At 42.1% G+C, this 27,649-nt stretch overlaps 1 protein-coding gene across 1 annotated transcript in view; it reads left to right on the top strand.

The window, feature by feature from the left end:
* Positions 1-27,649, top strand: part of MGMT (O-6-methylguanine-DNA methyltransferase) — a 410,306-nt gene that overhangs the window by 338,817 nt on the left and 43,840 nt on the right. Inside the window, exon 5 of the mRNA XM_066601218.1 lies at positions 17,529-17,668. Coding sequence (XP_066457315.1) covers positions 17,529-17,668 — 140 coding nt within the window. The remainder of the gene's footprint in view (positions 1-17,528; positions 17,669-27,649) is intronic.

Genomic DNA, 27,649 nt, shown 5'->3' with positions numbered 1-27,649 from the left:
CTGCAACATGACAGCACTGTCCACAATAGTTGATCGGCAGGAATCCCGTGCAATGGACTCCACCGATCAACTATTGATGACCTAACCCAATGACAGTTCATCTATAGTAAAAGTTCCCCTTTAAAGTAATTATCGCACAAAAATAGATTAATCCTGAGATCCGACTGTGGGGAACCCGAGGGACCACATGAAACAGTGCACTTAGAGTCCCCCTTAGTGAACAGAAAGTCAATGCACGACAAGCACTACATTCATTATCCATGGAGAGAATTGAGCGCCGTACTTGGCTATCTCCATCAGTCCCATAGAAGTGAATGGAGCAATAGTCACGCATGCCCACCTCCTCAACATTCTCTAAATGGAACTCGGGGTACACTTGAATTATCCTGAGGGTTCTAGTGGTCAGACACCTACCAATCATACTGTGCATTTATCATTTACACTGCGGACAGGTAATCAACGATTTTGGTGGGATAACCCCCTTTAAATTGTAATGCCAGACAAAATAATAATTAAAATTCAGTTTTTGCCCAAGATAAAAATAGCAAAAAATTGACATGACACCTAGTTGGTTTAGATTTTCCCTGGTAACCCTTGTAAAGAAATGGTCCCTCGCCGGAAGGGGGATTATTTTGCTATACATGTGACGGAACAGTTCATGCTGCTACCATTCACAGGTACCGGGGGTGTCATGATAAGGACTCCGGGAAGACAAAAGTCACAAAGTTTAGTAAAATTCCGAGGGGCAAGACATTACTACTAACATAGGTGAAGCTTATTGTCCATTTTTGCCTGGGGTAACAAACTTTATAACAATATTTTTTCTGTATATTTCCTTGTAACGGTTTTAACGCACACCGTAAAATTGGAAGGGGGGATTCTTTTTCTGTTCCATCCCATAGGTGTCAGGTTTTGTGGAGATTTCTCACCAACCCTTTCCAAATACCATGGATTCAATAGCTGTGATTCATGTGGCCTCTTTTCAAAATGTATTTCTGAAAGTGTGGGAGTAATTGGTGCTGAACAATTCATTAGCCGAAATGTCCACGTCGAAGAAGAATATTGGAGGCGTCAGTTGGTTTTCATTAGTGAAACCTGTTTTCTTTTTCCCTCTTCTTCTTCTGTTAGTTTAGACCCGTTGGACTTCCTGAACAGCTGACGAGTGTTTTCCTTCCATTTACTTTTATAGTACTTGGGGTTTTGGGTAGCTGACCTATTCCCGATTAGAATTACGTTATTTTATTTCTACCTTTCCAGACCTTCCTTCTTGTTAATACGGCTGAAATACACATGGCGAGTTTATCATAATTGCTTCTCTCTTCACGGAGACAAAGTATTCATTTCTAAAGGCTAATACTACAATACTTCCTGGCAATAGGAGGTATGGGATTATGTTCCACGGCACGGAGATCTAGACCGAGATTGTCAAAGCATTTATATTCATGAGAGTGAAATCATGTTTTTAGCCTAAGTAGGCTTCCTGATTCCTTAAATAACAGGATTTTATGTTAACACAAAGCACTTTCTTAGTCTTGAAACTGCGCAAAATTCTTTAGGAAAAAAAAAAAAATCTATCCACCTCCTCCCTTTCTTCTTCATTGCGAGTGAAATATAGGAAAGCGATTGAGTGTTCTTGTTATTGGTCAGTTATTACAAGCATATCCTATTTATCTGCTCCGCATTATGGGATGTCACAACTTTTACTAGTGGCATATGCCATTTTCACAGCTGACTAGGCCCATATGTAGGTCAGTGACCCGATCAACCTCACTAGTGCTAGAAGGGGCTTTGTATTCCTTTAGTTTGGGCTATTATAGGATGTCATATTAAATTCCATTTCTTTCTGCTCCATAAGTTTAGGAAGAGCTGCTTAAAGAACATTACATTTTATACTTGTAATATATTTTTGTTGAGTTTGACACTTTGTGGATCACAGTAGGAAAAATAAGATAGAACTCAGATGCATTTTTACTGATAAAGTTCCATTATTAGATTCAGAGAATACACATTTTATATATATATATATTAGTGTAGTGCCAAGTTCTGCTCTAGAGTTAGAACTAATTTGATTATCCGCTGATGTAATATAACATATGATATCACGCTGCACATGGTCTATATGCCTTCTATCGTTCTCATTTATGTCCGCATTATAGTTATGCACCTCCCATTTATAGAACGGCCATATGCTTTAGTTGCTGGGGAGCCTATGGGGATACATTGATTTTTGTCATATTTTTGTAAATGCTGTATATAGGAGGGGAATCCCTTAGCAAAAATTAAAATGCACTCCTTTTAGTGCTAGTACCGAATACCCAGTCCCAGTCATTTTTCCCATCTTTTGTAGCACTTTTATGCTAGTTCTTTTCTCCCTTGTTTGCATAGGGTACCTTTACAAGGGACAACTATTGTCCAAATAATCGCTCAACCGGGCAAATGCAAGCGGGAGTCCATCCGTGTAGACATGGCCAGAAAAAGGGGGCCGAACAATAATTTGCTCACTAGTCAATTAAGTTTCAGCTCAACTAAAAAATAGCCGTTGGTCGGCAAAACTCATCTGGTGTAAAGTGATTGAATGTATTGCAAACAAATTTGCATGGAGATTCCCCCCCCCCCCCCCCCCCCATGAACGATATGTCTGCAAACAACTAATAAATAACAAGTTCTCTGTGGAAAAGAAAACAAGCGACAGTCATTCGTACTCTTCAGCGACTTTTTCTGAGCGACTATCTAAAGAATAGTAATCGGCGTCCATGTGGTCTTTCTGTAGTACAACCTGAGCAGTGAAAGGCATACATTTTCAAATTTTCCCTCACACTTGCGGATGCGACTTGTGTTTTCCGCGAGCGGAAGAAAATTCGCAGCAGGCTCTATTTTTCAGCAAAAACTGTGCGGGCGGCCTCCATTGATGTCAACGGAGGCATCCGACCCACAACCCATGCACAATTAACATTGTGGTTAGGCTGCGGGTACCTGTGTCATTGCTAAGCGACGGCGCAGGAAATACAAGCAAACAAAAAAAACTGTACACATCATGCGCAATACATTAAAGTGCCGTATGCAGGGTCACCGGCTGGGCTCACAGTCGGAATCTCCTGTGGGCCTCCCGCATATGGAATCCGACCCTTCATATGAACCCAGCCTTAAGGTACATTACGTTTGCTGCTCTAAGAGGAGGCCCTCTGCATGTTTACAGCATGGTGAAGACATTTGGCATATGCATGCCTTGAGTCATTTTTTTTCCACATCTTGTACACAGTTACCAGAACTGGAGGTGCATTTTACAGCTCCTGGGATCTGATGTAAACGCCAAACTATTATTGTTTGTTTGGAGTATTGGTGTCCTTAGGCGGGACAGAGAGAACGCTTGGGCCACCTCAGACTTCAGTTCTTGGGTTCAACAGTACTATACTTAACCCCTGATCAAACCAATTACTAAATCTAAGGGTCCTTGTACATCGACCAATTCTCCACCCAATGAACAAGTGCTGATTGACAAACAATGTTGATTGACACTCCTTTAGAGACCGAAAAACGATGGTTTGGGGGCAAATTATCATTTATTACAATCGATCATCCTGATAAATGTGTCATTGGTTGGATGTACAACTCTCTATTCATGGGAAGTCTACTAGTCAGCATGTCCATTCTACAAAGGCTGATAATTGGTTGAACGAACATTCGAACTAACTTTTGTGCCCATGTAAAAGGGCCTTAAAGGCGTTTTATCATTAGAAAAAAAAATTAATACTTATCTATTATTTCCCAGGCAGTCTTCTTATGGCATCTTCTCCTGGCTCCAGCAGTCCCCCGGGTCACCTTACTGCAAGCCGGCCGGATCCTCTTCCTTTTGTTTTGCAGCGTCCATTCCCCGTAGTCTCCTTTTGGCATGGGCATGTGCTAGGCAGTGAATGCTACGTCACTAATGATATAGCGTATATTAATCTGAAGGAAGGAGACTGCAGAGAATGGACGCTTTGTCACCGGAAGAAGAATCGTCCGGCTTGCGATGACGTGACCCGGGGGACTGGAGGAGTTGGGAGAAGATTGGCGAGGAGAACATGCGGTAAGAAGAGGGACGAATAGGTAAGTATTAATTTTTTTTTTATGCTAGAACCCCTTTAAGTAATGCATTGAGTATAGTTTTAGATGTGACATGCTAGTATCAGGGCAGAGAGAGACTAATAAAGTTCCATCAAGTAATGTATGGAATATGTTCTTGGAATCTTCAACATTTCACAGCTTGGATTTAGACACATTAGACTTTGATATAGCTGTGTAGGGCCTCTACTGTAAGGGGTAAACGGATGGAGGCTCACAAGGGACAGGACTAAGGTGATTGCAAGGGAACAATCATTAGTATTTACAGCACTTGACAACTTTTTGTGTCTGAATGGCCTCAGCAGAAGACTATACTTAGGACAATCACAGTAGCAGGTGAGGCGTCCCGTAAAGTAGGAGCTCTCCAGAAGTCCTCGGTGAAGTATGTGCCTACATATCTCACGCTGCTCTCCAGGACTAATTTTAACTGGAAGATTTAGAGAGCTATTTGGCTGCGTCTAACGTATTGGGGGAGGAAGCATGTAAGAGGTGGAAAATTTCTGTCAGGTAATCTGCGGATAAGCCATTTAAGCAACAGTACATCATAATTGCTAAGCGCATGTTCCTTCTTTTAGTCATTTATTCCCACTACCCAACTGCTATTTTAACCTCTTTGTTACAGAAGGTGTACCTAATGGGCAGAAGTGGGATTATGCTTTTATCTGCAGAGCTCAATCATGAAGAGAGGGGTTTCGGAAACCACCAGAGGTTTCATAAGCAGCCGGCAGAAAAGCCATATTGCTGAGCTAAAAAAAATTTTTTTTTCTTTATTCTGTGTGTTTGCATTTATTTTTCTATCTCTTACAGTCAGAACTTTTTGTTTTCCTGTAAAATAGATATTGAATTTCAGTTTGAGGACATTTTTTCCCAAAGTTGCTCTGCAATCATATACAACTGGCGGTATTGATAGGACCGGACCGAGCAGTGGTGTAGTGGCCTGGGATTCCCCCTGATGCCACAACAGAACCTGTTTGGTGCCCAGTAGGGGGTTGTCACTCATCTTCCCCTATAAAGTAGTCAGTAGTGTAAGCTGTGTGCCTCATGGACAGAGGCTCTATTTAGTTAGGAACAGTTTGTTTTTGCTAATTGTACCCAACCCGTTCTGAACTAGTGATGACCTATACTCAGGATCATCAATAGTTGATTGGCTTGGACCCGTTGTTCGGGAACCCCTGTCGATCAGCTCTTCACTAGGCTGCAGTCGGAGCTATGCATGCATTTAACAACTAAAGGCCCATTTACATGAGCAGATCATCGCTCAAAGATCTTTGAGCGATTATTTTGCATAAAAAATAATTGGCATTTATGTAGCTTCTCAGCTACTTAAATGCCAATTATGTATGTAAATGAAGCCTTCACTGAGCACAGGCTAATAGTCCATGCTATTAGCTGTGCCCAGATCCTTTGTTCTCCATGGGGGAAACAATGCTATCAGCTCTCCCCTGTGGAGAACTTCTGATAAAACTGATTGCTAAAATCAAGTTATCTTGATCTTAAGGATCAGCGAAAAAAGAGCCCAAAATGCGGGTGCCCCGCTCCCATTTACACGCACCGATTATTGCTAAAGCGATTGCCGATGAGCGATTTTTTTTTTAGTGGTAATCGTCCAATGTAAATGGGCCTTAAGGCCTCCACAATGCAGATAGAGCTGTCAGCTTTCGGCTCCATCTGCACTGACTGCACCTCCAATATCAGTTGATCACTGGGCAGACCCCCACCAATTATCTATTGATAACCTATCCTGAGGAAAGTCAATAATTAAACAACAGTGGGTGCAGCCTGAGAGTCCTATCCAGGTGATGCTCTGTTTAGATGGAACGATTATAATAATTATCGTTCAAATGAGCAAAACTGACCGATAAATGACAAACGGGAATCATGAGGGTCTTGCTCAACGTTCAGTTTCAGCCGGCATAGAAACCAGCGCCGGCTCGGGCCCTTTTCGTGCAGTTTAAAAACCGATCGCTCAGTGTTTCGCATTAGAATGTGAGACGCTGTACGACTAGCCCAAGAGAACTGCTCCATTTTCAGTGAGAATCATGCAGTTCACAAAGGATGAGCTGGTGATGACGCCAGATCGGGCAAATGAGAATCGGGAGACTCTCGGCACGTGTAGAAGGGTCATAAGAGTGCTTGAACGATAGCGATGTCAGCGCTCACTCGTGCAGCCTGTATATACAAGCAGATAAATTGCTCAGTCGTTCACATTCATTCTATATGGTATTTAAAACGAAGGATTAGTGAACGAGCCAACAGGGTTATCACGCTCCCATGAAATTAACTATAAACAAACAATTATCGTTTAATTGTTAGCTGTATTTACACTAGACGCTATTGTTCAAATTCGAACAATCTAGCGATGTAAACGATAAACTCACTTTAAAGCCGGTGTCACCTGGGCATAGGAGTATTTACGCATGCATTTACACCACATATTTGCGCAATGTGCGTTGCATATTTGCGTGCACATATGCAGGTTTCATTGCAGTTTGTCTTCTGCATCCAGCTACTTTCCGCTCTGAGTGCCCGGCTATTATACAGCTGAGCGCTCGGAGCAGAGGATGCAGAAGACAAGCTGGGTGTCCCCACTTGCCTTCTGCATCCAGCTGTTTTCTGCACGGAGCGCTCGGCTGTATAACAGCCGAGCGCTCCGTGCAGAGGATGCAGAAGACAAGCGGGGTGTCACCGCTTGTCTTCTGCATTTAGGTGTTTTCTGCACGGAGCATCCGGCTGTTATACAGCCAAGCGCTCCAAGCGGGGTATGGAGAACAGAGCTGGACCGCTCTGTTCTTCATACCCAGCCTGTCATCAGGGAGCGGGATACAGCTGAAACAATAGTATCAGCTGTACTCTGCTGTGAATCCCTGATAAGACTCATCGTTGTCTTTCAGCACACTGAAAGACAACGAGGAGCGACGGCTTAACGAAAACTGCACGATGTAAGTGCAGTTACACACAACGATTCTTTTGAGCGATTTTTTTGCGATAATCGTTGTGTCTAAATGGGCCTTTACATTTTGCATGCAACCCTTTTTCTTTTTTGCTTATTCATTCTCACCACCCCCTGAAACCCAGCACTAGGCATAACACAGTGAATCAGGTTTTCCAAGAGTGTTTCTTTAAAGGGGTTTTCCGGGTACAACAAATAGCAGAAACTGAGGGTCCACCACTGGGGACCCTCGCCAATCAGTTGATGAGAAGCTGCTGCAGAGGGTCGAAACGCTCATAACACTGGTCATTTGGCAGTGGCTCAGTTTGGTATTTCAGCTGTTTCTTATTGAAGTGAATAGGAGAAAAATACCAAACTGGGTCACTGGCTAACAGGCAGCATTAGTAGCTTTGTGGCCCCTCGCAGCAGCTTCTCATCCCGAACAGTGGACTCCTCTGATTTGCTACTGATAACCTATGCCTAGGATCGGTCAGCAATAGCTTTTGCCTGGAAAACTACTTTTAAGTCACTTTTGGATATATAGTGAAATATGCTGGTGTAAGCACAAATGCATACCGGTGAGGAATGATATACCCTACTGGAGTGCCGTCATCAGAGCGGATGTGATTATGGCCTTGCTGTCCTCTATGAGTTTCATTTTGTGGTTCCCATTAGGTTCTCATTGATTTTTCGCTACCTGGCTATGAATGGAAGAGTCGATAATTTATGTGGAAAAGCCACCTGGACTTGGTGGTGTTTTAACTTAGCCCTTTGCCAAATTATTTCAACTATGGACCTGGATAGAGACCCAGTTAGAACCATAAAAATAGCTTTTGGGGCAGTTCAGTGAAGCTCTCCTCTACCCGCTGATTTCTTTCACATATAGTATATGCAGTCGGTCCCACAGTAAAGGGTACCTATAATAACCTAGATGGCGGCTCGATATCTTTGTCTTTACTACTTCATTAATTATACACATTAAGAAAGTTAATGTGCCTAGGACAACTCCTGCCTGTCAATTGTGATCCCCTGTCAGTGTGAAAAAAAACATTCCTATTTTTATGGCTGAACTCTTTTTTGCTTTTTTCTTTTAGACGAAGGGCCTAGTAATTGGGAAATGATTCTTTTGACATGAGAAAAGATTGAAGAATAACCAGAGTAAGGTTGCTGGATAGTTCTCCTTTTGATCCACAGTCAGTTTCTGTGTCTCTGTTTGCTTACACTACCTGCCAAAAGGAGCGCGCCAGACTTGAATGTCAATTCCTACTGATTCAGCAACATTCGCCAAACCAGCTTCCAGGAACATGGGGCTAGAATCATAACTGTACATTTCCCAGAACCCTGAGACTTCCAAACACATTTGGCTATGAGCAAACATCAGATCTATCAACTGGACATTGAATTACCAGATACACAGTATTTAGTCCATGTGTTCAAGCAAACTCAGAGAGCCAAATGAAGCTGCAATTAAATAGTCCCCCCCCCCCCCCTTCATTCACATACACCATTCTTGATAAATTCAGTCACAGTTTAAAGAACATTTGCCTCCAAAAAACAAAGATTTCCATATATTAGTAACTCTTGGAAGATACTGTTTTTTCTTGTGGAGATCCAACTGGTAGAGAATCATTGCGGAAAAGACTCCCTACTAACTAGATCTCCACCAGGAGAACCAGTAACTTCTGAGAGCTTCTGCACAGGATTTCACACAGCCAACCCAATACCTACTCTGTACTGATCAGGAACAAAAACTTAGAAACAATGCTATGGATGGTTCTCACAGGGTTGGCTGATAGCCTGAATAATGTTTCAATGCCCTTTCAAGGGTTGTACATTAAATTAAAGAGTAGGGTACTACAGAGAGAGAGTTTTCTTTTAGAGAATCGGTACTTTTAAAAATCAGAACTTGCAGAAGATTCCAAAGTTTGGTAACTTTTCTTACTTATTTACAGAGATATTGGCGTTTTTCCATTTTCCATGATAATGCCTCTGTAAATAAAACAGGCATAATTATTACATATTTGGATGCTGTTCTAACTTTTGATTTTCTACCAAATGGACATTTGTAAAGTTTAGGTTGAAATCCTTTATAAAATGGACATGCATGTTCATTAATCCACAACTCGTTAAATCAGCAGAAGTTATCCTACTTCATCATTATCTTCTGTTTTGTTGTTGGGGCAGTTGCTATGTAACTGCTCCCATATCTGACCTGTTGAAGAGGTTCAGCTACCTCATTTAGGGAGGAGTATCTTTGGCTTGTGCAGTGTGGTGCTGTTGATAGCTGTGACTACATGTGTTCTATCCAGCATTCCTTGTTCTCGTTCAGTCTTGTCCCATCTGTCCGGTCAGTGTAACTTGTTCCTTAGTTATTCCTAGTCCAGTCTGTATTTCCTAGTCTGTAGTTTATCTTGTCATTCCTTGCTTGTTTCTGTCTGCCTTGGTTCATATGTCTGCAGTGCTTGTTTGCTTCTGGTCTAAGCTCTAGTGCACTCTTGTTCTCAGGGATAGTGTTTTAGACAGGAATGCCAGGGATAGTATCAATGAGAGATTACGGAAAGACATAGGAATACCTTGCATCAGAGACAACATTTCTTGGGTTATTATTTTGGTTGCGTATCATCTGTTTCACTTTTCACTGCCAGACTCACCTCATCATTTAGTATACTATTCAGCTTTATCATAAGTCCTGGGAGTATCGGAGTACTGAGAAACACAATTGGTACCCAAGAAAAGCGACTGCTAAAGGTGAAGTGTAATTCTGTCATTTATCAGCTAGCTGGCGTTATTACGGTACTAAAAACTACAGAATGGAAAGAACCATAACTTTATAACTTAGCTTATGACTGGTGAAGAAAAGGCTGCCCTTGTACTATAATGGGATGCTGTGCTTCTTCTATGTCTTCTGGGACTTAGGACTTAGCCTTTGACTAAGTTGTGCTGCTGATTTCTATGTTTTGCTGTCAGGTTTCCATTTTCCCTGTTGGACAGAAAAGTATGGTTTGTTCATTGAAGAATCTGAAATCTGACTAACCCCATTACAAGTCAGTGGAATCTTTTTCACAATAGATCCATCATAACCTGCGGAGGCCATGAAACTACTGCAAAAATACCCTTAGGCTCTGTTCACACCACACTTGTAGTGCCCATGTAAGGTTCATACACTGGGGTTATTATCCTAATGTATACACCAAGCATACTGCCTCTAGTGTATGCAGCAAACACGTATATACCTCTCACATAACAACAACAAAAAGTATACATTATAATATATATATATTTTCTAGAAGGGAGGGGGATAACCTTGTATGCTAATTTGAAAAAAAAGGATGTCAGTGAAGTATGCCAAAAGGACACTGCTCGTGCTTTTCATATCTTATGGATAAATTTGCCGTATATTTGGAGGTTTTCTGATGTATATGGTGAATGTGCACCACAAATGCAGTATTACTAGAGCCTAATATCTGCTGGTATATATGGTAATAGAATAAAATAGCTATATACAAATATACACAACATTCTCATACAATGATGTATTAACATGATCTATTTGTTCCCCATTCTCCATTTATTGGATTGTGCCAGGTTAACACTTTACTAAACTTTTTCTATTTTCCCCTTAAGTGGAAAAGTTTTTAGACTTAGGATTTGCAAGAAATCATTGGACAATTTCACATTTTCAACAACTCTATAATCCTTTTTTATTAAAATGACACAAATTGATATTTGTTGAGCTCCAGGTCCCCGCCAATCATCTTTTGGCAGACATAACAAAAACACAAAAAAATAAAGTCCCAGAATCCCTCTTTAAGAATAAATTTGGTTTCATTAAGGCGACCCTCCGGTCTTGGACAAACCAAGGTGGCCGCACTACTTCTCGGAATACCTGGTGTGAGCAGCGCTGGTCAATCAAAATAGGGTGTAGTGTCTTAGACTACCAATGCACAGTGTGCATCAGGTTACAGAGAAGTGTGGCCATCTTCGTTTTCCCAGGACCGGAGGCATATTAACGTTTTCATCAACATTTGTGAATCAGCCAACCCAAACAACCAATCAGGTTGAATCAGCCAACCCAAACAACCAATCAGGTTGAATCAGCCAACCCAAACAACCAATCAGGTTGAATCAGCCAACCCAAACAACCAATCCAGTTGCTGGAATTGCTGAATAGGGCAGAAGTGTTGATGAAGATGTTAATATGCGGACCGGAGGGTTGTTTTAACACTATGCTCGGAGCCATCTGTTGGGGTACAGTCATCTTGACCGCAAGAGTAGTGCAGCATACGCAGTGCTAAGTGTGCCGTCAAAGCAATAGAACTCCAACAAACCCCATCACAAATCAGTGGGGTCCATCGGGCAACGTTTAGATTTGTCGTACAACAGAATGCAGCACAATCTCATAGCTCCTGCTATGAATGAAAGCAATGACACGGATGGGAATACGGTCTATATCTTTTATATGTACCTGTATATACTAACATGATCATGATCTGCAATACCCTGCATCATATTTGGTCATTTAGCTTTGGCTCCTCGTACTCTTGGTTAATGGGGTCTGTCTGGGTTGCCATCGGGCTCAGTCTTCAGCACTGGTGTCGCAAATACTTCAATCTCAATTGATTAAGTTAAGCTTAATGGAATCCAACAATTTACTGTTATTCATGCAAAAACAGATCCCACATAGGTGTCATGGCTCCTTTATAAACGGAAGTCATGGCGCTAGCTGGATCAGAGCCTTGGCTCATTGTAATCATTCAGGCATCCACCTCATAGACTCTTCACTAGAATAAAGGCGCATTATACCTTTAAGATGTTGGATAACACCTCTCGCTTAGCAAATGCCTGTCAAGGAGTCCCGATGATATTGTCCGTTTTCTTTACAGTACAAGAATGACATTATGCCAGCCCTGCTCGCTTTCAATAACGTTCTCTCCTCGAGCTGTATGGTTTTTAAATCTGTCCTATTGCTATGTAAATGAGATTCAGTGACATGGACATTACTTTCTGCTCTCTCTCTCTAACTCTTCTACTCCTAAATGATGTTTTTGGAACCATTCCCCTGTTTCTTGTAACTGTTACATGCTCCAGTTAAGTTTGCATAGACTTCTCATTTTATTCTTAGAGATTTCCCAAAGCCTAATTCCAGGCACCCTGCTGAGTCCAACCTCCCTTTCCAGTCCCCCTGAAAAAAAAGAAAAAAAAAACAAGAACGAAACAAACTTCCTAGCCAATTCCTGCCTGTGTTGACTTGCTTCCATTCACTACTACGAGAGCGTCTACCAGCGAAGAGATCTTCAGTATCTTAATATTCCGCTCTATGAATATTGACTATACAGAGACAAGTTCTTATGTAAAGTGCCACCCAAAAAAGGCAAGCTTTTCGAGAAAATATCGCAGTAAACAAACCCATGTTTGCCTAAGGAAACTCTCCCAGCAATCTTCGAGGAACGCGGATGCTTCTGCTAATGATCCCAAAGCCGTTAATGTGGTTTCTCCAGTTAAATTGATTCATGAATTTTGAAGAGAACATTATCTAATGAATTTTCTTTGAATAGAAAGCAATTAAAAGGACAAATCAGTCTGATTAACCCCACAGCCAACCTACTGCCACACTTGGTGAACGGTTTGAAATTATATCATAGGGAAAAACTAGAGCAGATTTGCTATCTTCCTGCCCTCTGCTAATCCATGTAAATTAATGAACAAAAAAGTTAATTTCTTTGGTGACCTTCTTTTGGTATCACCTGGATTATGCTTATGTTTAATTTGCTTAATGTTATAATATTAAAGACTAAACATACTTTTTTTTGCCCCCTTAACAAAGTGATTATCATTCCCTTCAGTCTCAAATATTTTTTTTTTTATTCATTTAACTAGCATGAAAAAAGTACTCCCGAGCCTTCCGGGCAAACTTAAGTAACTTTAGTGGAAGCTCAAGAGTTCAATGATATTTGTACTTCACTACAGGAAAATGTTAATGGATGTCATTACAGGGATGTGGAGAAATGTAGATGTCCTAGAATAATGGATAGTGCTTGCGGTATAACGGATAGGTTGTTGGATCCTACTAGGCCAAGCTATCGAAGCTTATGATGGCGTGAACGTGCATTAAACCTGGTCTACTGTTTGGTATAAAATGCCTCGTGTTAACCACAAGGTTTGTGCGCTCAATGGAGTTAAAGGGGTTGTCCCGCGCCGAAACGGGATTTTTTTTTTTTCAACCCCCCCCCCCCCCCCGTTCGGCGCGAGACAACCCCGATGCAGGGGTTAAAAAAGATCACCGGACAGCACTTACCTGAATCCCCGCGCTCCGGTGACTTCTTACTTACCCGGTAAAGATGGCCGCCGGCATCTTCTCCCTCCGTGGACCGCAGGGCTTCTGTGCGGTCCATTGCCGATTCCAGCCTCCTGATTGGCTGGAATCGGCACGTGACGGGGCGGAGCTACACGGAGCCCCATTGAGAAGATAAGAAGACCCGGACTGCGCAAGCGCGTCTAATTTGGCCATTAGACGGCAACCATGGAGACGAGGACGCCAGCAACGGAGCAGGTAAGTGAAAAACTTTTTATAACTTCTGTATGGCTCATAATTAATGCACAATGTACATTACAAAGTGCATTAATATGGCCATACAGAAGTGTATAGACCCACTTGCTGCCGCGGGACAACCCCTTTAATAATAATAAACTGTATTGGTATAGCGCCAAGTTATTCCACAGCGCCTAACTGCGCAGAGTTAAAGAGAAGGACAAGTGCACTCTATGGATCAAGTAGGTTTCAAATCTCTCAAGTGATTTTTGGGTGCCCAGCTAGTCACTACTTGGGGGTGACTTAGTACCATGGGCTTTCAAACTACCAAACCTAATGGCATCACTAAGGAGGTCCTTCTGGTTGACAATAGGCCAACCTTCATATACCCAGGTCTAAACCACTTTGTGTATAGTCTGCTTTATCTCTGGCCCTCTCTAAAGAACAGATACCACACTTGATCTCAACTAGAGATGAGCGAGTATACTCGCTAAGGGCAATTGCTCGAGACAGCATTGCCCTTAGCAAGTATCTCCCCGCTCGAGAGGAAAGGTTCGGGTGCCGGCACGGGGGAGCGGTGAGTAGCGGCAGTCAGCAGGAGGGAGCTGGGGGGAGAGAGAGATCTCCCCTCCGTTCCTTCCCGCTCTCCCCCGCAGCTCCCTGCCCGCCGCCGGCACCCGAACCTTTCCTCTCGAGCGGGCAGGTACTCGCTAAGGGCAATGCTCTCTCGGCTCATCTCTAATCTCAACCAAAAGGCTAAGAATGGTCATAATACTGCTTCAACTTGTACACAGCCATAATATGGTACCAATATAGTTCTATGTGGCCGTACATATTATAACTCCTTATGCCTCCAATTTCATGTTATGTCATGTTCATCAGATATTGTATTAGAAAGGTATTCTCCTCTAAAGGCATTGCTTCTAGGGGAGTGTATATTCCTAATGGGATGCTGTGCATCATTTGAATTTGGTGGCACATGGAGTGCCTATGGCTCCATACTACAGAGTCATATAGACTCAGTCTACAGCCATACAGGCCTTATGCATGTTGGTTTGCCATGTGGATGAGGTTTAACCGGTAACCTGCCAATATCCTGAATGACTAGGTATAAATTGATAGTAGTAGACAGCTATAGTACGCTGTCACCGACCCTTCACTTGTTCTTACTTACATTGCTGCTTTCAGAAATTATTTTAGAAGACGAGACGGAGCGGCTGCCGCATAACCGTACCTCAATCTATTTTTGAGCGTAACTGGTGCAGTTTTGGTACAAGATGTGATTATATATTTTAAATATTCAAAATGAAAAAGGACCGGGGTTCTCCTTATGAAAATGGCATTGTATTACTTATCATAATTGTCACCTCCATTTTGTCCTAACAATAAAATAGTCCATTGATTGTATCAAATTGGTTTTCTGGGCTGTTTCTACTGATGACCTTTCCTGTATGGAGCGGAAGCATATAGCTCCGACCCCTCTGTAGTGGCCAGTGATGGTAATTGCAGAATCGGCTCCCATAAAAATCGTTGAGAGAGCTGTGCCTGCAATTACTAGTAACAACTTCTACACAGTGTTGGAGCTATTTGCATCTCCTCCATACACTGTGTTTTGCTGCTGACAGCGGGCACTTAGACAGCTGATCGGCGGGGGTCCTGACTGACAAACACCAGCCGATCAACTATTAATGACCTATTCTGAAGATAGGTCATCAATAGAAATAGTCCGGAAAACCTCTTTAACAAAAGGAAAAGCAATGATGGATAACTGATAATATTTAACGTGTAGAGATGAGCGAGTACGCTCGCATAAGGCAGTTACTCGAGCGAGCATCACTCTTCTCGAGTAACTGCATTCTCATCCGAGCAGGCTCGGGGGTTCAGCGGGGGAGAGAGTGAGAGAGATCTGTGCTCGGACAAGAATGCAGTTACTCGAGAAGAGCGATGCTCACTCGAGTAACTCCCTTATCCGAGCGTGCTCGCTCATCTCTATTAACGTGTCCTACTCCTCCCTATAGCTAGCCACAGACATTGAATAAAGGTCAGCTGAATCCACAATCGGCCCATAATTTAATGGCAAATATCGGGGAAAGAAAGACTGGATATATTAGATTTCAACATACTCGATCCATTGTTGCTGTTGGAGCTAAACCACTGCCAGAGTGATCTGGCAACAGCTTCTTACCCTTTTCTCATTGACATGAACCAGAACACTTATGTTTGTGGTGGAGTCGGGTGAAATACACTGCTCAAAAAGAATTGAGGGAACACTTTCCTGGAGGAGCAGGACTACCTATGCAACCTGATTGGGCTGCAGTACCATCAATGTTACCAGTAGTGACAAGAACAAAAAAGAATAAAAAAGTGATTTATAGCTACTGAAATCACATCTACACTGCTCAGTCCTGCTTTATAATGTCCTCTATGATGCAGTTATTTATATATGTGCTACAGGGTGATAAATCTGTTGTTTTCTAAACGTACAGTGTATATGTCATGTTGTGTTGCTGGGATCTGTTGTTCTACTGGGTTCCAGGAGCGCACCTTTACAGGTGAGAGGTAGTTGAGCTGGCTGGGTGTGGAGTTCCTCCTGCCAGCCAATCCTCACTGGTCTGCTGCCTATATATACACCAACCCCTTCTGCAAGCGGAAGCTGGTTTCCCTTCACTCTAGCGTCTGTTGGTCTTGCATGCCTGTATCTGTGTTATGTGTTTAAAGAGGGGCTAGTCCAGTGTTTGTGCAGGTGGCCAGTCATCAGGTGTGGATAGCCCTGTTCTGCGTATATGGTGTGAACAACGTCATGTTCTGTATGTCTGTGCTGGTGGCTAGACATGAGGAGTGAACTGTCCTGTTCTATGCGGTTGTTCTGTCTTACATGCTAGCCCTAGTGTGTTTGCTGTGTTGTTATTTCACATCCGTTTGTACGTTTATTTTCGGTTAGTTTTATGTCAGTTTGTCTCTTTGTCCTGCTGGTTTGTTTGCCATTTCTGGGCTAAGGTGACCCACAAGACAACAAGGAGCCTTGATCGCGTCTTGCGGGCTTAAGTATTTTGTCCAATATACAAACCAATACCTCATACTTTTATAGCTGTATCATCTGCTTATGTGTACAGGTATGTATAGCAAATGTGTGTCGTCAGTCGGTTCCTGTTTGTGTCTTCTGCCAGTACGTCCAGTCGGAGTCCGTTTCCTGACACTGTTCCTGGTGGTCCCTAACCCCCTCCAGGGTCACGTTCGTGTGGGCCCAGTGCTTATGTGTCCACACGAGCGTAACACTATAAATGACATCATAGCAGCAGTGTATAGCCACCAGGTCAGAGAGAACTAAAAGTTAGATATACATCCTGCAGATGTGGAAATTGGTGAAACATGCAATATACAAGTCGTATAATGGCCAGAAATAATATTATTCCTTATGTACACACACGGCAGCTTATTCTGAAAGTGTGGGCACACATTACACACCCGTGTACAGAAACAGTCTCTCATGTTTCTATGCATTCATAGGTGCTGCTTATCATTTTGCTCATTAGTAATCACAATTCTCAGGATTGCAAATTGGGGAAATGGCTTACAAACAAGATCCCCATCAATAGCATTCTAGGTAAGAGCCATTATGCATTAGGGGCCAATTTACATGAGTGGAAATATTACTTTTAACCCTTTCCAATCCAATTTGTATTCTGGTTTTCCTAGGGGGCTTACTCTTTTTCTGCTGTTATAAAATGGCGCTATATGCTGGCTAAAGGCAGTACTGCATGAGGTGACACGTTGGATAGGCTCTGACAGCAGAGAGGCTGGCAATATACAGTAAGAGAACCCTGACGGACGTCTTCCAACATCGGAGCTGTACACCCTTAAATCATAATGTCTTCAGACGTCAGACAGTGGATTGGAAAGGGTTAATGTATCAATAGTCTCTATATTCACATGTATCCGTTAACTAATTAAGGTTTTCCCCTCTTTTAGACTCATTCCAGAAAACCGTGCTGTTGACTCTACTGAAGAACGTAACAATGGGAAACACCGTCACCTACAAGGACCTTGCTGAGCTCAGCGGCAATGCAAAGGCTGCTAGAGCCGTGGGAGGAGCTATGAGAAACAATCCGGTAAGAACGCAGAAACCGATCGCACATATTCATAACTCTCATTTGGATTTATGATTTCTAGAGTTTTACGGCACACACATATGTATTGTAATTAACTTCTATAGCATCTTGTAAATTACTTTGCAATTAGAGAGTATGCCATCTGTTAAATTTAAACCACTTAACATCATCACTTTTATTATAGCTGGGAACTCAATTCTCTGCGGAATCGACATGCAGCCGGCACTAGTTTGCGTACTTATACAAACAAAATAATATACTAGTCCATTAATGGCCGGTGTAATTCATGGCTAATGTCTTGATGACGTTATCTTCTACAAAAGATAAAAAGGATTTCTTAAGGAGGGTTGTATGAGATTGGGGAAAATGGACTTTTATTCAGAAACAGTGCCACTCTTCTCTACAGGTTGTTTCTGGTAATGCAGCTCAGCCCCATTCCAGTGAATCGCACAATACCAAACACAGACTATGGGCAAAAGTGGCGCTGCTTCTGTATAAAAGGTCTTTTTATTCTCATACAACCCTTTTAAGTCATGTTGTAGTTTCATGGTTACTTTAAGAAGTACTTCTACACCAGTCTTAAAAGAACGGACCTAATCAAATCTATAGATTATCTCATTCCTGGAATAGCAATTAAGGAAAAAGCAGCGCTCTAAGCTGGGACTAGTAGGCACTTGGTTCAGAGAGTCTGAAAAAAACTCACTTTGTGCTTCAGTGATGCCTACTGAGCGGTTACTGTCACACCAACATGCCTGGGAAGGCTTTTGGCAATACCGTAGTATCCCATTCATCAGGACAAGCCTGGAGGGTCCTGGTTGGTTACCCAGAGGACCCGTAATGGTCTTGGTATATAAATATGTAGTAGTAGAAACAAAAAAGAACTCCAGCGCTCAGGGCAGAGATGTGTCTACACTTCAATGTGTAATATGTTAAAAACAAACTTACTTCTTGATGGGGGTAATGGAAATTTCCACTTACCCTCTCCTATGGTGCTCAAGGGCAATCCAAAGTTTCCCCTGGGATTGCACCAAGAATCCGGCCAGACCGCTCATAGGCTAAGTGATCTTATTCTTTTCCTAATATCTATAGGATAGAAAGTAGAAGGGGGCAAAGGGAATAAATGTATGGATAACTGAAGGCTACACATGGTTTATTTGTAGTCTGTAACCTTGGTGACACATGGGTCTAAATGGGAGCTGTAGACACAAAATGGCAGGATATTTCAAATCAAGACTGTCTGATCATTTTTGGAGCATCAGGGCTTAGTCATACGGGCCTATTTTCCATGCGAGTACGGCCCAGTTTTCAATCGGACCAAGCTTGCATGGAAATCGAACACATTGATTTCAATGGTTCTATTCACATGAGCGTTTTTTTGTTTTTCACTTGAATGTATAGCCGAGTCAAAAAAAAAAGCGCAGCATGTTCTAGCTTGGTCCAAGAATCACTTGTTCAAGTCATCGGGTGTGTTACTAAAAAGGTTTGCACTCGCGTGATGCAAGCGTGACCCATGTTTATGGGGACCATAAAAACGGCACAGAAGCAGGAAGCGATGAGGCTTCTATATATGCTGCATTATAGCGTGTTGTTGCACTAGTGTAAGATCGGCCCTGGGACCACACTATAGAGGCGCATCATAATTGTAAGCGTGGCTGGAGATAGTAAAAAAAAATGGATGTCAGGCGATAGAAGAGAGCCACTAGCGCAGAACAGCGGGAAATGCGTAAGCCACCCAGTGCCAATGACCTTATTTGGGCCACCTTCCGGTTTTTAAACATGTAGGAAAAGAAACAATGACACTTGTGCACGAAAAAAACAAAAATGCATGAAAATGGCATTGAGAATCGCTCCTTTCTTCAAAGATCGCAAAATGGTTGCAAAAGTGTACATACCCTTTAAAAATGAAAAAATATATAATTCTTACAGCTTTGGTAAAATGTAAGCCCAACCAGGTTTCTGCTGCACCAGTGACATAACTTTGTGTGAACCAAGCCTTAAAGTTTTCCAGATACACTCCCCTTCCAGCGTGTCTAACGTTTCTCTAGATATTCCGCTCATAATCCTTATTTAATGATTTCTAAAAAGAAAAAACTAAAACAAAACGTAAAAAAAAAAAATCTGAATCAATTTTGGATTGTTAGAAAGCCGCTTTAACCCTTTCCTGGCTGCCCGGCAGAGTTATTACAATTATTTATTTTTATGTCTAAGTCTGCCTTGCGTCTTTATTGCCACCTCCTCGGCCGCCCCACCACGTCAGGCTCTCATTCCTGCTCAATTATTTTTAATTGTTGACAGATTTCACTCACACGTTTCGCAAACCTTTTCAGCCCCGTCTGATTTCTCAACAAAAGCAAACTTGGCTACACACGGGTGGCAACATGAGGCTATTTAATGGATACAATGTCCATTTTACATTTGTGACTCACCGAGGAATGTTGGCACTCAGCTGACCCATATAACCAGAGTGGGAAAAACTAAGTCCAGTGGGCAGCTTCCAGGGGAGAGGGATATAGACGTTGGAGATTTGCCACACTTGTTGCACAAAGAAGCCATGCATATGTTCCTACAGGAAAAGTGCACGGGATTTAACAAAGGATTAAAATAAAAGTGTCAGTGCCAGTGAAAGCGAGAACTGACAGCAGCCGCAACCCAACACCGCTGGCTGCCTTCGTTTCATTACAAGGTCCTACGGAATCGATGATTATTAGAACATTTCTTACTATTTGCAATTTTTAGATGATGAATCAGAAAATAACTTCAGGTTCCATTATTACAATTCTTATAAGTAGCTAATATCTTGATGTAGTAATACAGGAGTTACGGTAAGCCAGCAGTGCATTATGGGCCTAGGTCATAAAATCAAAAATTGATAGAGAATTTTTTTTTCTTTTATGTATAGAATTAAAAATGACATACCGTATATTCCGGCGTATAAGACGACCCCACAACTGTCACCTTATACGCCGGGAATACAGCGGAGCAAAAAAACAAAAATCATTACTCACCTCCCCCGGCGTTCTGCGGCGCTGCTGCAGGATGTCACTCCCTCCTGGTCCCCGGCAGAGCATTGCTTTCTGGACGTGGGGCTTGAAATCCCCGCCTCCAGAAAGTTAATACTGTGATTAGCTAACACACGCCGCCAGCCAATCACAGCCATTCAATGACATCATTGAAAGCTGTGATTGGCTAAAACACACGTGCCTTCAGCCAATCACAGCCATTCAATGACATCATTGAAAGCTGTGATTGGCTAAAACACACGTGCCTTCAGCCAATCACAGCCATTCAATGATGCCATTGAATGGCTGTGATTGGCTGACGGCGTGTGTTAGCTAATCACAGTATTAACTTTCTGGAGGCGGGGATTTCAAGCCCCACGTCCAGAAAGCAATGCTCTGCCGGGGACCAGGAGGGAGCGACATCCTGCAGCAGCGCCGCAGAACGCCGGGGGAGGTGAGTAATGATTTTTTTTTTTGACACTTTCTTTTTTTTGTATTACCGGCGTATAAGACGACCCCCGACTTCAGAGCAGATTTTTGGGGGATCAAAAGTCGTCTTATACGCCGGTATATCCAGTACATATATTTTACATTTCCTGTGTGTTATACCTTTGGTTCTGCAATAAGAAGATACATTAGTAATGGTTGTTCTAGTCTAAGTTTGGTTCAGGAAGCACACAAGGAATCTCAAGATCCAGACGTCAGTTGGGTAAGAACAATTAAGACAGGGCAGCACTCCAGAGGTATATACATATGTGGAATACAAAACTCCAAAGGAACGGAGGTGACTTACCTGGTGTGACAGATCTACCCAGGATAGGGGTAGATCGTCATACCTGAAGTCCCAGATGGTTTGTCAGACATTCAGTTGAGATGGCCAAGAGGTTTCCCTCATCAAAGGGACATCCAAAAAATGGAGAGCCTCAACAGGATTCCAAAGTAAATCTCGGTCACGTGTGTATGGAGATTAAAAGGAATAAATACGTCAGTTGGGTAAGGTCAGAGATGGGTTAATTGGTTTGTGTTAGCATCACAAATGGGTTAATCACTGAGAAAGAAGCATTTGTGGTGCAACTAAAGGATAAGTAAGAAGGACAAGGTCAGAACAATTTTAGAAAATCTTAATTTCCATGTAAATTACAAACATTTTTTTCTTTTTTGATACATTTTGAGTGTTAATGTCATATTGGAAAAGGTTCTAAACATCATCGATAAACAGAAATCCTTCACTTTTAGAAAACATAGAAATATAGAAAATTGATGGCAGAAAAAGACCACATGGTCTACCTAGTGTTCCCTTGTATTATTGACCTACTATTAGGATACATATATGTTTATCCCGGGCAGCTTAGATTCATTTATTGTTGATTTTCCAACCACGTCTGCTAGAAGTTTCTTCCAAGCATTTACTGCTCTTCCAGTAAAATAATATTCACTGACGTTGCTTCTGAATTTTCCCCCAACTAATCTTAGATTGTGCCCCCTTGTTTTAGTGTTTAGCTCCCTAATAAAAACACTTCCCTGAACCTCATTCATACATTTAACCCTCTCAAATTTTCCCCAGGCTATGCAAATTAAGTTAAAGGGGTTTTCCAGTCAAAAATACTATTGATGATCTATCATCGGGATAGGTCATCAATAGTTGGTCGAGATCCCCAACCGATCAGCTGTGCGGGTGCAAGCTGTCAGTGCCACAATAACAGAGGTTGGAGCAGAAGCCTCCACGCCAACCTCCTATGTAGTGGTCAACACTTGTAACTGCAGGCATGAAATCAACGCGTGCGGTGCCTGCAGTTACAAGCGCCGGTCACTACATGGGAGGTTGGCGCCGAGACATCCGCTCCAAATACACAGAGGTCGGAGTGGAAGCCCCCGCAGTGCCCTCCCTTGCAATGGCCGCCACCTGTAACTGCAGGCACGGCTCTCATTGATTTCAATGAAAGCTGTGCCTGCAGTTACCAGCGCTGGTCACTACATAGGAGGTCGGCGCGGGGGTTTCTGCTCTGTTATTGTGGCGCTGATAGCTTGCACCTGCACAGCTGATAGGTCATCAATAGTATTTTTGACCGGAAAACCTCTTTAAGTCTTTCCTGCTACGTTTTGTTCTTGAGACCTTCCACCATTTTTGTAGTCCGACTTTGGACTCAATCTATTTTATCAATGTCTTTCTGTAGATGAGGTCTGCAGAACTGAACACAGTATTCCAGATGTCATAGAATCCTAGAATTGGTAAAGTTGGAAGGGACCTCCAGGGTCATTGGGTCCAGCCCCCTGCTCGCTGTAGGATTCTCTAAATCATCCCAGACAGATATTTGTCCAGCGTTTGTTTGAACACTTCCATTGATGGAGAACTCACCACCTCCCGTGGTAACCTGTTCCACTCATTGATCACCCTCACTGTCAGAAAGTTTTTTCCTAATATCTACTCTGTTTCTCCTCCCTTTCAGTTTTATCCCATTGCTTCTAGTCTTTCCTTGTACAAATGAGAATAGGGCTGATCCCTCTGCACTGTGACAGCCCTTCAGATATTTGTAGACAGCTATTAAGTCTCCTCTCAGCCTTCTTTTTTGCAAGCTAAACATTCCCAGATCCTTTAACCGTTCTTCATAGGACATGATTTGCAGACCGCTCACCATCTTGGTAACTCTTCTCTGAACTTGCTCCAGTTTGTCTATGTCTTTTTTAAAGTGTGGTGCCCAGAACTGGACACGGTATTCCAGATGAGGTCTGACCAAGGAAGAGTATAGGGGGATAATGACCTCACGTGATCTAGACTCTATGCTTCTCTTCATACATCCCAGAAATGTGGTCCAGAGCTATATACAGTAGTATTACAATCTCCTTCTTTCTACTGGTTATACCTCTAGCTATGCAGCCGAGTATCCTACTTGCTTTTTTTCTGCCTGACCACACTGTGGACTCATTTTAAAGCTGTCATAAATAAGAACCACTAAATCCTTCTTCTGAAGTCCTATACAACACCGAAGACCCAATATCATGCTCAGTTTGAAGATTTATTCTCTCTTATTGTTAAAAAAATTATTGCCCATTCCTTACAGGAGTTGACTCATCAAGCTCATTTAACCCTTTAAGGACCAAGCGTGGTAAATATACAGCACTTGGTCCTGGGTTTTAATCCTGTCCGACAGTAAAAATATGGTGCAGGATTAACGCCTCTGCTTCTGCAATCAAGCACACCACAGCTTAGAACCCAGAGGAGAAGTGATGAACAGTTTTTAACCACTTCTGCCTTTTCCTTTCCAGGGTACATAGCACTCAATAAGTGCTATGTACTTAAAAGTGAAAGTGGTAGTGTTTCTTTCACTATGTGAGCCTTCTTATTAGACCCTGATCAGCTCTGCCAGTGACTATTGTCTCTACAGGTGGATGTTTTCCCTGTAAAGCCCCATTTACACGCAAAGATAATCTCCAAAATTCGCTCAGAAGACAGTTTAAGTGACAGTTTTCAGCAATCATTTTGCATAGCTACTAATGGGCACTAATACCCATTAGTAGCTTATTTCCTTCATTGGCATTTAAATGAAGCTCCCTTACCTGTATGCAGATAACAACGGGTGGTCTGTTATGTGCATATAGCTCCATTGTTCTCCCGCGGGACAGCTGCTAAAAACAATGTTATCAGCGCTCCCGCGGAGAATCACAGCATCCAGTCCCTGCTATCAGCTGGCCGGCCGAATGATGGTTTTTATGCTGAACTAAAAATCCTCGTTTGGCCGAAAAGCTAAAGATGATAACATTTACACGCAGCGAATATCGCTCAAAAGACATTGTTTGAACGAATTTTGAGCGATAATCGTTGCATGTAAATGGGCCTTAACTGGGGCTCCTATGGATTTGGCTCCTATGGATGCCCCAGCTACAGTGAAAAAAGTGTCTAACAGAAAAAAAACATGTGAATGTCCCTCAGAGGTCTTAGATGGCGTCATGGGGAGCATAGATAGTAAAAAAAATAATTGCATAAATAAATAAAGCAAAATTACAAGATAAAATACAAATATATACATAAAAAAGAAAATAACCCAAAGCCGACGCCAACCAAAACAGTCACCGTATGCGCCCTGTAATGCAAAACCATACATGTTATATATCAAAATGTCCGAAACAAAATGAGGAACCCATTCCCATACTTTATTTTAGCGTAAATATACAAATTTTTTTTAAAAAACTATACATTTTAAAAATATCTTTTCTGTTAGCTTTTTAGCCCCCAATAAAACTAAAAAAAACAGAAAAAAAGTCAGTGAAAAAGATATTAAACAAATAGCCCTATATGTCACGGGGAAATAACACAGCAAAAATAATTTTGGTAGCTGAAGGAAAAAAATAGGGCAGTAAAACCACCACATGGGTAAAATCCCTAAAAACTGTCTGGTCATTAAGGTATAAAACAGCCTGGGCCTTGAGGGGTTAGTTGAAGCTGAACCAGCCATTATATGATCACTTTGATCAGATCATCAGATTGGCAGTTTACTGTACATGGAGTATCACATGGTGCCCATTCAAATGAAAGGCCGACTATGCAACATATGAACAACGCTTTGGGTAACAGTTGGGGAAACTGAGCTTAGAACCCCTCTAGTATATCCATACACCCCAAAAAGTATGAAACAGTCCCAAAAAGGACTTGAACGTTTAGTGCTTTATGCTTCTTACTCTAGCCATGCTGCTTGTCCGTGTGCATTAGGGTGATGACTTTTATACAAGCTCGTTTCCCTGTATCATAATTTGATGAGCTTTCAATAAAGATTAGGTAAAATCTTATTTTCAAGATAATTTGATTAAAAAAACCTCACGCACAAAAAGATTGGAAAATTTTATTTATCTGCTTTTTTGCCCATTTTTAGACGTCGCTGTAAACAGATACAGAATTAAACCCAAGCTTTAGAGCCACATTATACCACATTATATAGGGCCATCAAACACAAAAGGATGTCAATTACTCACAATAATGTCATTGGACAGGATGAATCTGAGTGGGACATTGTCCGTGTTGTGGCAGGATTCGTGCAAGTCTTGCATAACTTTGATCGCACGCTCACAGCACTGGTTGCTTCGGGGAATGTTGATTGGAGATTCATCTGTTTTGCAGTGGGTTTTCAAGCATTTGAGACCTGTTGGGTAGTCATACATTGGCCTACAGAACATTTCAAAGTGGTCTGTGCGTGACCTTTTTCAATATTTCAATGGAATAAATGTCATTTTAGTCATTAAGAGGCAAAAGTTCATCCACTCGTCCTACAGGAAAAAATTTTTGAGAAAAAATTTCAAAAAAGCCATCACCCTAATGTGCTCATAAAATGTAAAAGCTTCAAGCAATGAGGATGTGAGCCATCCTCACCGGTCAGACATGACTGCATAGGCATGAGAGGTGGCATTTGTTGTATAGATCAGTAGTGACCAACTGGCATCCAAGGGCCACATGAGTTCTTTCCTTATGGCCCATCGGGGTAGTATCTCGTGTCTATAATTCACTCTCGGTGTTCTTGTTTGACATCCATCGTGTATCCCTTAAACTCCTATCCTGCACTTTCTGACCCAGAATAGCAGAGCAGGCAGACAAGGAATGAGCTGTGTAATGTAATTTTTCACATCTGCAGACCCTACATTTCTAAACCACCATAAAAATATTTGGCGGTCATCCTATAATAGGATACGCACCAGTCTGGAGAACAGGGGTCCCGCTGTTTGCACAAGAGACGTGGTCACACATACAGATGCACAGCATGTCCTTCACAATAGGTAGATCCTAAACCTCTCCATCGCTTCCACTCGTTAGGTGGTGAACACAGGTAAGGCAAACTTGCATCAAGCACCAAGCTGGAAACTAAGCCCGTAGATAACTTGACTGCGTCTTGCATTTGTCGCAGTGTCTCCATATAGAGTGCTTCCAGGTACACCGGTGCACAAGTAGTTAAATCCCCAAAACCACAGCGGCACATTTAAATAAGAGAGTACCTGGCAGACGCATGGCATGCTTTGTAATATTATTACCGTATAAATAAAACATTTCTGTTTTATATCGTTAGCGACTTTCCGCAGCAAACTGTAAGTAAGGGAATGTGCAAGGAGCTCTTTTTCCCCCTAAAGCAGCTCGGAAGTCTGTAATATAATCAAACTGTGGCATTATATTAGCGAACACAAATTTTTTATACTACCACCGAGGGATAGAAAATAACTGAAATAAGATTGACCATAACCAGTTCCCCATCCTTCCACTCCGAAACCTGCGCTTAAAAAACAAATTGCTATAGCTTTAGTGCACAATTTTCCCTCCTGCTAACAGGAGAGCAAAGCTATAGACATTCGGCGACCCGCTCCTACTAGTCGTCTCCCCTGCAGCCTCGGGGCAATGTTGGCTACATTACTGCTAGATAGCAATTACACTTCCCATTTTGCACTAACTTGTTTTGGGGTATTGTTACAATATTCTCCTTCTTCTTTTGCGTTGCATTTTATTGTATTTTTTACTGTCACTAATGAGGACCTTTCACCAAAAGCGTAAGACTTGCCATATAGTAGTAAATCAGTAGGTAAAGCCAAGTTTAACAATTATTTATTTTCAGTTGCAGTGGCCATTTTGAAAAAGTGAGAACAGGAAGTGCGGCCATATTGGTTTCTACTGTTAAAATCCATTCTCAAATCCTAATCGAGTTTGTTGTATGCTTAGCAGCATTTTATTCGCAAGTCTACAGACATTTAGGCTTTGCCCATGTACACTCATAAAATGACAAGATATGCCCCTTTTTAATAGAGATTACCATACAGCCAAACCCTTTTTGGGCCAGTTTGCTGGAGTGTCCACAGAAAGTGGAGCCTGTTGTTTAAGTGTGAGCATGTAAAACGCCCAATTACTGTATATACTCGAGTATAAGGCCTCCCTCACACAGGGCGTTTGCAGAAACGCAGCGTTTTTCAACGCTGCGTTTACTGCCGATTCCGCCCGGTTTCAGCAGCGCTGGCA

This window comes from Eleutherodactylus coqui, chromosome 4 (assembly GCF_035609145.1).
Source record: "Eleutherodactylus coqui strain aEleCoq1 chromosome 4, aEleCoq1.hap1, whole genome shotgun sequence".
Classification (NCBI taxonomy): Eukaryota; Metazoa; Chordata; class Amphibia; order Anura; family Eleutherodactylidae; genus Eleutherodactylus; species Eleutherodactylus coqui.
The sequence above is the reverse complement of the archived record's forward strand: the minus strand, read 5'-3'. Positions and strand labels throughout refer to the sequence as shown.